The following is a 13,523-nucleotide window of genomic DNA, read 5'->3' on the forward strand; positions in this document are numbered from 1 at the left end:
TCCAGGGATCCTCCTGTTTCTGCCCCGCAGTGCTGGGATTAGAGGATTGGGCACTTTTCTTTTATGTGGGTTCTTGGGATCTAACTTAGGTCCTCATGCTCTCATGGCAAGCACTTTTCTAATTGTGCCATCTCCTCAGTCACACGAGATGTTATTATATATAATGGCTATTAACATGCAATCTGAGGAAATGCCCTCGTTACATTTCCTAGAACTTTAAGCTCTGGTCTCCTTCGTTCTTCCTTCCTCGCCCTCTCTCCTCTTTCTCTTTCTTTCTACACCTTTTGGAGTCAGTGTTTATTTATGAGTGCAGTGCTCATCCTACTAGGCACACAAGAAGGCACTGGTATGTACATAACGTATGTCCTCAGTGTGGAACTGTGTCCACATACCATCTAGTGGCATGGTCTTCCTGCCACTAAGTTTTTGTCTCTGCAGGGTATGGTTTTAAACTGTCTTCTCTTGGTGTGTTCTCCTGCTTGAATGAATGGTTGGGTGCTTGGAATAGTCAATCCCCACTACAGAAACACAACTCTATTTCTCTGTAGACCATTGGGATGCTAATGTGATTGAGTTTCTCGGAGTTTCAAGATGTCTGTTGGCAGGCAGGGGCTTCTGCAGGGCTGCAGTAGATCCAGTTCCTGCAGCTTCCCCCATTTGGAAGCAAAGACTTCTTAGAGATGCAGGTAATCGATTTCTGGCTTAATCTGGATGGCACACTAATGGGGCCTTTTTGAAATTCACAGAACAGGATGGACTGTATTTATTTGACTCTGTAGCTACTATGCATGTCAAATGACTAATAAACTCTGACTCAATGTGGGTCTGTGTGATGAACTTTGCATAATTTTTACTTTCTCTGTTTCCTGCTCCTTCAGGGAAATGGGTCCTATGGGGCTCGTGTGACCAGTGAATACAGCCTGCTATCCTGACGCCCAGCAGGGAGGGAGTCTACCATGGATGGCATCATTGAGCAGAAGAGTGTTCTGGTGCACAGTAAGATCAGTGATGCTGGCAAAAGGAATGGCTTAATTAACACCAGAAACTTCATGGCTGAGAGCAGGGATGGCCTGGTGTCCGTTTACCCAGCACCTCAGTACCAGAGCCACAGGCTGGTGGCCAATGCAACACCAGGCAGCCTGGAAGGAGGCAGAAGTGAGCCAGTGCAGCAACTGCTGGACCCAAACACACTACAGCAGTCCATGGAGTCCCACTATCGTCCCAACATCATCCTCTACTCAGATGGTGTACTCCGCTCTTGGGGGGATGGCGTGGCCACTGACTGCTGTGAGACTACCTTCATTGAGGACCGGTCACCCACCAAAGACAGCCTGGAATACCCCGATGGGAAATTCATCGACCTCTCAGCTGATGACATCAAAATCCACACCCTGTCCTACGATGTGGAAGAAGAAGAGGAGTTACAGGAGCTGGAGGTCAGAGGATGTACTTGTTGGAGACCTTCTGGGATGGGGGCAATGGGGTCTGGGGAGTACTTGTGAGTGCTCAGCAAAAGCCAGGGAGTGAAACTGTTATGCAAAAATACAGAAGATGTTCTTGGTACCACTTTACTCCTGAGCATTTGTGAAGGATGGAAGGAATGGAAAAAGACTGGGAGCTGTGCAGTGATTCTGGCCAAAGGTGACCCCTGGTAATAGCCCTGTAGGCAGGGCAACAAACTCCAGCACTGGATGGCTGGGCAGTTAAGGATACTGCCACTGAATAACCTATGAGACAGAGAGAGGGACATATGAGGCTAGAGACATATGGTGTGGGAACAATTAGAGAAGTGTTTTGCTGTCACAGTGGGCCCCTTAGTTTGACATCTGAAGTTTCTACTAGTAGATCATTTCTACCTCAGAACTCTCCAGGAGAAACAACAGAAATTTAAAAGGGGAGATAAGGGAATTAAACCTGGGACCTCTCAAATCCTGGGAAAGAAGTGGTCCATTGAACTATGTCCCTGAAGCCAACATGCCTTACATCTTTAGTAGTTAAGACAAATGGGGGCATCTGAATGACACACACACAAAGACATACAAGCAGGACTCTCTGAGATATGGCACAGAGATTGCCAGCCATGTGATGTGTGAGTCATTGAGGGGCTGCTGTAGTGCAGAAGAGCAGCAAACAGAGGGTGTTCACCTGGGGCTTGAGGACAATGTTCAGGAAAGGAGTTTATGAGGGCCACCAACGGGTCTCTGAATAGCCACCTCCGTAAGCAGAGACCTCTATACCATCTTATGACATTAATGGGAAGATAAGAGCATGCAGCCAGCCAGAGCCTGAGGGAAGCTAGATGCTGGGTGCTTTGGCTTCTGTGCTAATGCCTGTTGCAAGTACTTGCTGTTTGCCAAAGTCTCGGTGTTTGGCCAAGAGGAAGTGTCTAAATCTGCCGGTCCTGTATGAATTGGAGAAGCAAGCACCACAAATGCAGTTGGAATTTGACACAGAAATTCTGGTGAAAGAGTGTCTTGTTGGCTCTGAAAACAGTCCCTGAAGAGGATGTAGATCTGACATTGGTTTGAGTGGGAGACTGTCAGAGATCATTATGGAAGTGGAAGCCCTGTATTGTGAGACCAGATATATGGAGGCTTGGTGGGTTATTGGGAGAGAATCCCAGCCCTAGGAGATAAGTACAGAAACAGCTGACCCTGAATAGAGCTGAACAGAAATGCTAAGGCCTTTGGAGATTGGTGAGTACAGAGGCAGCCTGCCTGAGCAGAAGCAGGGTCCTACCACTCAGAACCTTAATCATCTAAGGGAGACCAGATTCAGGAAAGTCACACAGTAAGACAGAAGGGAAGATTGACACGCCAGAGCTTTCAGGGACAGGGAGCAGGGCTCGGGAGTCCAAGCCCATCTGTATCTTTCATGTCTCTTGACTTCTCTGCTGTGCCACATCCTGTGGGCCCACCTGCTAGATTCCAATGTAAAAAGTATGAAGTAGCTGAGAATCAGAACCTTCTAGTGCTTAATCCGCAAAACAGCACAGAGCAAGTGGGATACCACATGGAGGACCTGAGGCCTGTAGGCTGCAGGCTTTGGCTGTAGTAGAGAAACATGGAAGATTTCAGGCAAGAAGGCTGTGACAATGTGCTGGATAGTTTTGTGTCAACTTGACACAAGCTGAAGTCATTTGAGAGGAAGGAACCTCAATTAAGAAAATGCCACCATAGGATCAGGCTGTAAGCAGGCCTGTAAGGCACTTTCTTAATTAGCGATTGATGGGAGAAGGGCCAAGCTCATTGTGGGTGGTGCCAGTCATGGGCTTATGTTCCTGGATTCTATAGGAAGGTAGGCTAAGCAAGCCATGAGGAACAAGCCAGTAAACAGCACCCATCCACGGCCTCTGCATCAGCTCCTGCCTTCAGTTTCTAGCTCTGCCCGAGTTCCTGCCCTCACTACTTAAAAAACAAAACAACAAAAAAACCTTTTTTATTGATTCATTGTGGATTTCACATCACACATCTGGATCCCACTCATCTCCCCATTCCCTTGCTTCTACCCTCCCCAAACAAAACAAAGTAAAACAAAAATCTCCTTGTGGAAGCTGTAGTGTGGCCTAGTGAGTCACACAGTATACCCCTTAGTCCATACATCTTTACTTGTTCTTTGCAATGGATTAATGTTTGGCTTAAAGCCTCTGGCTTCTGCTACCCTATTGATACTGGGCCCTCACTGGGACTCCTCCTGGATAGCCTGTTGTTGTCCTGTGTCCTGTGGATCCAGATCTTTGGATCTGCAGATTTGGCCCCTTCACATACTCTAGCCATTCATAGATGATGTGGATGTTGTGGTGGGATAACTAATAGCCCTGGTTCTGAGCCTGGGTGGAAGCTGGGCTCATCAGCCAGCCAGTCTCCTTCATGGTCACCAGTAGGGTGACCTCTCCAGCACTGCCCCATCTAGCTTGCCCAGTGCAACAGGCAACAAGGAGCAGGGCCAGTTTTCCTGCTTTCACACCTTCAGGTCTGGCTCTCCTGCACTCACACCACCAGGGCCAGCTCTACTGTTTTGCTCAAGCAAGGTGTATGGCCTGCTCTCCAGATTGCTGCAGTTGTTGAGACACAGAGCCTTCGCTTCTGTTCTCATATCCCAGAAGCTGGTTTTCCTAACTGCCGCAGTTGGCAAGGTGTGGGAAGGGGGTATATTTCCCCCACCCACATCACTACATGGCATATGAGGGAGGGGGCAGGTGCCACTCTCCTGTTCTCTTGTCTACAGGACCAGTTTACCTGTTCCCCTGCCAACAAGGCCAGCTCTAGTGTGATCCCCAGGTCAGGTGCAGGGCCTGCTCTCCCATGTGCTGCAATCAGTGAGGGGCAGGACCAGGTCTCCAGCTCCTCGTGACCCTGGGAGACAGCTCTCCCATCTGCCACAGGTGGCAAGGGGTAGGGGGCATCTTTCCCTCACCCATGTCACCAAATGGATGATGAGGAGGTGGGGTCAGCTCATCTGTACCCACGCCATCATTGACAACCAGGCAAGGTGCAAGATCTGCTCTCCTGAGTGCTACAGCTGCCCTCACTACCTTCGGTAATGGAAGGTTATGCGAAACTGTGAGTGAAATAAACTCTTTCCTCCCCAAGTTCCTTTGCTCATGGTGTTTCAGCACAGCAATATTTAATCCTAACTAAGACAGACAAGATGTGTTTTTGAGAAGCTGCTCTAGCTATAGAGTGAAAAGAAGATGTGGGAGAGATGTAGGGGGACAGAAGGAAGAGACACAGCAAATTAGAGGCACAGAGCCCTGTTATCATAAGGAATGGCAAGGAAATCAGGACGGCATTTGGCAATGCAAAGGGCATACTTCAAAAGTGAAATTTATCATTGATTGATGATAAAGAGAGGGGCCCACAGAGCATGTGCAGCTCTGGTAAAAGTTTTTGGAAAATCAGCTTCAAGGTACACTATGTCCTTGTAATTATGGCATGGGATACTGGCTGGATTGAAACTGTGAAAGAAATTTCTGATTATCTCCATTATCCTTTTTCCTCTTTTGCATGTATTATTTCCTCTTCACTCTTGACATATTCATATACATTCCTTGAATAATTGACGACATAATATGTCAAGATCATTGAGAGCTGAAGAGGTAATTATGTATCTTCTTAGACCTCAACCAACTTCTCTTCTGAGACTTCATAAAGGCCTAAGAATTTTCCTCCTTAACACTTGTGTAGGTATCTGATTGAACTTGCAACTAAATGACCAATATTTAAATGCAGTTTGTATTGATTAGTGCTATGCCTGGATCTACATTTTGACAATCCATTACCAGCTGGGCTCCACTTTATTGCAAGTTTTTCACACAATGACCTCAGCTTGTTGTTTGTTTGTTTTAGAACTCTGCAGAGATCTGACATCTATCCAGAAACAATCTCTTGGGTTAAAAATTAGGAGGTGATGTTAAGGGGCTGGGGGGGGGGGGGGCAGACTCACCTATCCTGATAAGTACAGGGCTTTGATGGGTAGCACAAGGGGCTGGAGAAGTGAGCTGCACCACTCAAGTGCTTGTCTCTGCCCTCGCAGTGGCCTTGGCAACCAAGAAAAACAATAATTCTGTTAAGAATCAGGTAACTGGCCAGGCGGTGGTGGTGGTGGCAGCGGCGGTGGTGGTGGCGGTGCATGCCTTTAATCCCAGCACTCGGGAGGCAGAGCCAGGTGGATCTTTGTGAGTTCGAGGCCAGTTTGAGGCCAGCCTGGTCTACAGAGCGAGATCCAGGAAAGGCACAAAGCTACACAGAGAAACCCTGTCTCAAAAAACCAAAAAAAAAAAAAAAAAAAAAGCATCAAGTAACTAGAATATTTAGTTGTGGTATTACTGTGTGTTTATATCTTAGAATGGCCTTTCACTACCTATTCACTACCTGATATTTCTACTCTGGTCAGATGAAGGGCCTTCTAAATAACATTAATGGAACAGCACGGTGTTCAAACTGTTCACTTGGGCATTTAGACGGACTTTCTGGTTAATCTCTAAGGAGCTCACCCAGACTAAGACATTCCCATCCCTCACAGACTCTGAGGACAAGAAATCAGGACAGAGTATAGCCACTCTCAATTCCTCTAAGCTGTTTAAGACCCCAGACATGTGTTGGTTAGATTTGCTGTGTAACAAATCACTTCAAGACTTGGTGACTTAAAACAAGAATTTCTCATGAGGCCAACACTGAGTTGAGCTTAGCTGGTGACTGGTCTGCTGGTCCCTCTGGCCTCACTATTGCCCATAGTTAACTGTTGGTTGATTGGTTTGGCAGCTGTGCTTGTTAATGTTGGCTACCTGTTGGCTGGAGTGATGGAGTGACAGGTTAGAATTCTCTTCACCAGGATGGTTGAGAGCTGGAGCTCCTGGATGCTGGGTGGCAAGATGCTCATCAGCTCCTCTTTTGTACAAGGCAATCCTAGATGCAAGACAGCCTTTCCCATCCAGCTACAATTCTGAGACAAATTGTGGAGTCTTCCATTTGTCTTTGTGTTTGTGGAAGTGTCATGCATGGGTTCCACCATCAGTTTCGAGAAGACTCATGGAAGGATTTATTTCTCCATCAGGTGTTTGCAATATTTCCTGCTACTGGTTACCAAGTCCGGGAGCAGGATGTGGTTTGGCATGGGATGAGATGAAGCTGGGAGACCTCCCAGGGTTTTTCAGGATTGCTCACTACACACTCTCACTAGACAGGCACCTTACTGGTTTCTTCAGGGCAGTCTGGATGGAAATAATTTGGCCTGGTGTTCAACCCCTCAGGACCTCCTTTCTGGCAGAAGGGAGCTGCAGGTTTTAAGTGAGGGCTGGGAATCAGATGAAGCAATGGTCACATACCAGGAATTTGGAATTGGTATGTGACCATTGCTTCATCTGATTCCCAGCCCTCACCTAAAACCTAAAGCTTCCAGGAGCACCAACGAGAGGAAGCCACTTCTCATTTCATACAATTAAGCTCAAGCAGCGAGATTACAGGGGCACATAATAAAGCAGTTCTACAAAACATACAATTGGAGTTAAAGCCATGGAGTGAGCTGAAGTGGTTAGAGTCCACGGTAGGAGGGCTTCGCTGCCTTCCTGCTGTCATCAGTGATGACCTGTGTCAAAAGACACATCACTGCCGACTGATTTCTTTCAATGCACATCTGTTCAGACTCAGAAGCACATAGAACACTGTCTAAATTGTCCCGTGAGGTCTGGACCTTTTCTTCATTGCAGTAAAAAGGAGGAGACCAGTGGGAACTCACAGAGCACTGGCTCCATTCCAGGAACTTTGCAAATTTTGACATATAAAGCTCACAACACTGGACATAGGGAATACTAAGGTCTCTCCCTAGATGAGGAATGACATGTGCTAGAAGTCCTTCCAGCATCACGAGGTTGACTTTGCTAGAGCCTTTGGAGCTAAGACAGATCTGCTAACTCGGGGTTCTTGCCTCCTAATGACCATGATGGCTTTATTTTTTATTTATTTTTTCTTTCTGTACTGGAGGAAGGGTATACTATGGCAAACTTCTGTGTCAGTATTGTGCAGTGTCTGCAAACTGATCACAAAGAGACAGGTCTGGGATTATCACCAGCCACTTCTTGGCTTCTGAGAACCCCCAGCCTGGGTCCTCTGAGACTTTTGTGTTTGTGCTTCCATTCAGAAACGTGTGGCTTGTGTGACTGCAACTACCATGGAGATTTTCTGAAGTCATACATGCTTAGGAAAGCAGAGAGCCTTCAAAAGACAGTTGAGGAAAACCAAACGATGTGAAGAAGACTGGACAATAACATGCAGAATCATTGACCCAGAGGAAGCAAAACATATTTAGAAAATGATAGTGGTTTTGAAAATTGATTTTCCTGGCTTCAGATATGAGGGATCGATCGTGTGATCATAAGGAGAGGGGAATTTAGGCTGATTTGGGTAGGGGGATTTTGGAGGATTTGTTTGTTTGTTGTTGTTTGTTTGTTTGTTTTTGTTTACATCATTGCACTGACTAGAAACCTTTAAAAAGAAAAGTGGTGAGCCTTAAAGAACAGTAGTTATAATGAACAGCTAAGGATGCTGTTAGCTGTTGTAAACATTCTGGTATGCTCTCCACTCCCCTTTAACATTGTTCTCTCTCTGTCCAAGTTGGATACTAGATCGGTCTCTCAAGTATGTAGATTCTTCTGCCATGTTGAGTCTGTCTTGAGAAAGATTTTTATTATTTTATTTTAATTTATTTCAGATTACATTTTCAGTTTGCCACCTAGTGACTCAATAGTAGTTTCTTTTTCTTTACTAATAAGATGCTGAATCATTGTCATCATGCTCTCTTTTATTTTTAAATATGACTTCCTTTATTCTAGGCATATATTTTCAACAGCTGCATTGGGGTCCTTCTTGTCCTGCTAAGTGCACATCTACCCACTCAGATGTGTTCTCCAGACTGCTTTTTTTTACTCTGAATATGGATCATGCTTTCTAGATGTTTACTTGGAATGTAGGTTCCTTAGTCCCTTCTATTTTTATTTATTTTTATTACTTGCTTTGTTAGTGACTTTCCTGGACTAAATGTGTACAATCTTTTTTTCTTCTGTGGTATTGGCCAATGAGATTACTATAGTTGTGTTTAGTTTTTTTCTCCCGACTTCTCTCCTCTCCCTCTCTGTCTGACTTCCTGGGATTTAGCTCATTACTGGTTAGAAAGTGAGTCCAGATAATTCCAGCAGACAACGTTTTCAATGTGCCCACAGCGCCTGGGGATGTACTCAAGCAGCTTCCGGTTTTTCCCAGATTCCACTGTCCATCTTATTCCCTCGTGCTTCACCCCTCTCTTTGCCCCAAGGTCAGCCAGGATGAGAGGTGAGTTTACACAGCCTCTCTGTGGTTCTCTCATTTCCAGGGAACGCTCTATCAAATTTCTGACTAGACTCACCTTGACACTTGGCCCAAGACTATAGCCTTAGACTCCCCCTCTCATAACCAGGCATGGGTCTCTACTTCTGCTTCCATTGGTTTAGTCCTTCCCACTAGCAAAGCTGCTAGTTTCTCTAGACAGCCCTGTCCTCACATAAATGCTTCAGGGACCACACTGAGAGAAGGCAAGGGGCAACCCACAAGAACAGCAGGTCCATCTGTTCTTACTCAAAATTTGTTCTACACGGATCAACATCTTTGGTGTTCTGTTGGCCTCTGTTGAGCTTAGGAGTCCTGACCTGGCTGTTGTTGACTATTTTTCGAGTTTCTAGAGATGGGATTTGACTTCTTCCTACCCTGCTTCCAAGAACTCTTGTGAAGACTTGCTGAAACACTATGTGAAATTTGGGACATGGGTATCTCAGCATGCATCAGATGTGGCAGATGTGGACAGAGGGTGTTTACATGTGAACAGGTAGCCTACTGGTTTTTACTGCTAACAAACTGGAGATACCTGGGAAGAAGAAACTTCAGTTGAAGAATTTTCTCTACTAGATGACCTGTGAGCATGTCGGGGGTCGTTTTCTTGACTGCTGATTGATGTAGAAGGGCCCAGTCCACCGTAGGTGGTGCCAACCCTAGGCAGGTATTTCTGAGATGTGTAAGAAAAGTAGCTGAGTAAGTCAGAGGAAGTGAGCCAGTAAGCAGCAGTCTTCTGTGATTTCTGCTTCAGTTCCTGCCTTGGGCTTTCTTCTTGAGTTCCTGCCTTTGTTTCCCTTGATGATGGGCTCTAACCTGCAAGATAAAATACATCCTTCTTTCTTCCCCAAGTTTGTTTTGGTTAGTGTTCTTTTGTTAGTTTTGTTTTAGATTTATTTTAGGTGCATGGGTGTTTTGTCTGCATATATATCTGTGTACCACATACTTACAATGCCTCTAGAAGACAGAAAGAAAGTATTGTATCACCTTGAACTGGAGTTACAGACCTTCCTTTGTGAGCCACCACGTGGGTGCTGGAAATTGAACTTGAGTCCTCTGCAAGAACAGCCAGTGCGACCTTAGCTGTTGAGCCATCTCTCCAGCTCCTTGGTCAGTGTTTTATTGTAGCAACAGAAAGCAAACTAGACCAGATGTCTTATGGTTAGGCAAAGAATTTTAATTAAATTAATTATCTTTAAATAATATGATAAATCACTACTTATGGTATTAAAAAATTAAGCTATTCATGTTTTTCCCTTGGGACAATCTACCCATGAAAAAATGTATTTAGACACTTCTGTTTCTTTGAGATCAGTGTTGGGTCATACACAAGGTACTATTTTATATCATTGTGGTCCTGTGTGATTTTCTAGTGCTCGAGCTGAACTTCCACCTTGTTTTGTGAAAAAGCACTGTGCCGATAACTTTGGCTCACCCAGGAGTGAAGTTTACCCCTTAGGAAAAGATATTTACCAATTTGAAGATTATACTAAATGCAATTTCCATATAAATTGTGTGTGTGTGTGTGTGTGTGTGTGTGTGTGTGTGTGTGTGTGTGTTTTCCTCTTCCATATTGTTTCATACAGGTCTCAAATTGTTTTTCTTGGTTTTTTGGGTTTTTTTTTTTTTGCTTTGTTTGTTTTTTCTTCTGCTACATGTGCCATGCTAGCTAGCCCACAAACTTCTGGGGTTTCTTCTCTTAACCTTCCATCCCCTGCAGGAGCACTGTGATTATAAATGCATGTTCTATCATGTCCAGCTTACGTGTATTCTGGGGATTCAAACTGAGGGTTTCATACTTGCATGGCAAGCACTTTACCCATTAAGCCATGTACCCCACTCTTACCTATAGAGGAGAAATATGTATGTATATGTAGCTGAAGTTATCCTGTTTCTGTCCGGCTCCCACAGCCCTCAGACCCAAGCAAACACACAGAGATTTATATTATTTACAAACTGTATGGCCTAATGGCTCAGGCTTCTTGTTATCTGTTCTTATATCTTAAATTAACCCATTTCTATTAATCTATAAGTTGCCACCGTGGCTGGTGGCTTACCGGTATCTTAACATGTTGCTTCTCATCACAGCGGCTGGCAGCATCTCTCTGCCTCAGCTTGCCACTTCCCAGAATTCTCCTCTCTCCTTGTCTTGCCTATACTTTCTGCCTGGCTACTGGCCAATCATCACTTTATTTATTAATCAATCATAGCAACACATTTTTACAGCACACAGAACATCCCACAGCATGTATATATGACTAGAATAGTAGTATGACACTGATTATTTTAATTAGGTATATAAAAATTCATCAGTGTATAACTTGGGCATGTTTTTCAAATAATAATAACCAACAACCTTGTGTCTATTATGTCTCAGGAAATCCATATATCCAAAAATGAGCTTAAGCTGGACTATAAAGGATTTCTGGCAGTTAGATAAAAGCCAGCATTCCTCAGTAACTTGTGAAATGAGTTTTCTGCATGCCTCCCCCAAAAAGGAGTAATTTTCCTTACAACTATCAGAAGGGACATATGGTTCTCCAATTAACATACACCTGTGGTGCCTATCAGCCTACCAGGACATTAAAGCCCATGCTTGTCTCCATGCTTCCTCAGTATCACAAGCACCTTCTATACATTACAAAGTCCGTGATAGCATCCCAGCCCTTCTTATCTTCTCCACCCTAAATTTCTTCCAGCTCACTGGCTTCCCTCCCCCAGCTACTCATCCTTTTTATAACCAACCTGGCTAACCAACCGGGCTACTAGCCCTCTTTTGCTATTCTTTCTTTCTTTCTTTCTTTCTTTCTTTCTTTCTTTCTTTCTTTCTTTCTTTCTTTCTCTCTCTCTCTCTCTCTCTCTCTCTCTCTCTCTCTCTCTCTCTCCCCTGAGTGACATTCTTTTACTCTCTCACTGTGCTCTGTTTTCTGTTTCTTGCTATCTCATTATCTCTACTCTTCTCTCCTGATCTCCCACTTCCCTAGCCCCGGCCATGTCCAGTCTGCTTTCTTTTCTCTCTACTCTGGACTCTTACAGATGCCTCTGGATATTTTTTCTCTCTTACTCTCAACAAAAAACCTTCCCTCATAATGGAGTGGTCACATCTGCAGTTTCCTTACTGAACCCCTCGCACACTGTCACCATCTTCCATATTTTTATCATCTATATGTCAGTAGAAGCACTGATGTTGTAATAAAGCTATTTGATGGGAAGGGGAGACTTGCTCTATAGTATATCCCCTTCTCAGAGAGATTCGGGGTCACTATTCCTATTCCCTTTTAATGCACCCCCACCGCCAGCACTAAGCAAAGCACAGGCACCAACCAAATTTGCTGGAAGCAGAAGAGACTGTAATTGGAATATGCAATGTGCTGGTCAGCAGCCTTCATTGTGACTACTGGGTCACTGTCAATCTCCTGAGTGGCTGAAGGTCTGTTATAGCTATGGAGCCAATAAACAGAAACATCACCAGAGAACAGAACCTCCTGTCCCTGCAAGATGATCATTACTGTCATGAAATCTGCCCTTTCTGAGCTACATGCTTTTTAGCATGGTAATTGTGACAAATGGAGTTTGAATAACAATGAAAAAGGAAAGCCGATAACTGACAGATCCTCTTTCATACTTGGTTTTGAACAAATACAAAAAGAATTCTAATTCTAAATGAAATTGTAGTTATATTAAGTTTCTCCAATGTGACTAAAGTCTTCTTGTCTCAACACTCAGAAAACTCTAGGACAGATTGTGCTGGTTAGTTTCCTTTGTCAACTTGACACACTAGAGTCACTGGGATGAGAACTTTAACTGAAGAATTGCTTAGGTCAGATTGGCCTCATTGGCCTGTGGGCATGTGTGTGATGCATTGTTTTGATTACTAATTGACATTGGAGGGCCCAACCCACTGTGGGTGATGCCATCCCTAGTGTATTATCAGTGTTCTCTAGAGCAAATTGTGTGTGTGTGTGTGTATGTGTGTGTGTGTGTGTGCATATATAGAGAGAGAAAGAGACAGAGACAGAGAGACAGAGAGAGAGGATTTATTAGAATGACTTACAGGTTGTGCTCCAGCTAATCCAACAATGGCTGCCTATGTATGGAAGTTTCAAGAATCTAGTAGTTGTTCAGTCCACGAGGCCGGATGTCTCAGCTGGTCTTCAGTCTACATCAGAATCCCGAAGAAGTAGGTTCTAATGCCAGTGAAGGAATGCACTTACCAGGAAGGTGAAAGCAAGCAGACAAAGAGCAAAAGTTTGTTTCTTCCATGTCTTATACAGGCTGCCAGCAGAAGGCGTGGCCTAGATTATAGGTGAGTCTTCCCACCTCAAAGATCAGAAAGAAAAAACAGTGACAATAAGCATGAAATTTAAATAGAAGATCGTTATTTGAATTGAAAGAGGTCATTGAAGCCGAAAGTTAAAGGTGGTTGGGGGGGTGGGGGGAGAGTGGAGCTGGCTCAGTGAGTGAAACACTGCAAACATGAGGACCAGAATCCACTCAAAAGCCAAATGGGTGTGGCAGCCCACCGGTGATCCCAGCACACAGGAGGCAGGGAGGTGATTCCTTTTGTGAAATAGCTAGCCAGATTAGCCAAAATAGCACACTCCAGGATTAGTGAAAACACCTGTCTCAGCTGTGAGGGAAGATACCCAGTGTCAACTTCCGGCC

General features: G+C 44.6%; 1 protein-coding gene across 2 annotated transcripts in view; it reads left to right on the top strand.

Annotated features, from left to right (window-relative positions):
• Syndig1 (synapse differentiation inducing 1) overlaps nucleotides 1-13,523 on the top strand; it is a 164,809-nt gene that overhangs the window by 62,572 nt on the left and 88,714 nt on the right. For both annotated transcript variants that reach the window (XM_052726204.1, XM_052726205.1), the window contains exon 2: nucleotides 879-1,436. In XM_052726204.1, the coding sequence (XP_052582164.1) occupies nucleotides 957-1,436 (480 nt within the window). In that variant the 5' untranslated portion in view covers nucleotides 879-956. The remainder of the gene's footprint in view (nucleotides 1-878; nucleotides 1,437-13,523) is intronic.

The sequence above is a fragment of the Peromyscus californicus genome, unplaced genomic scaffold, assembly GCF_007827085.1.
Source record: "Peromyscus californicus insignis strain IS unplaced genomic scaffold, ASM782708v3 Scaffold_7__1_contigs__length_154581171, whole genome shotgun sequence".
In the NCBI taxonomy this organism is placed as follows: Eukaryota; Metazoa; Chordata; class Mammalia; order Rodentia; family Cricetidae; genus Peromyscus; species Peromyscus californicus.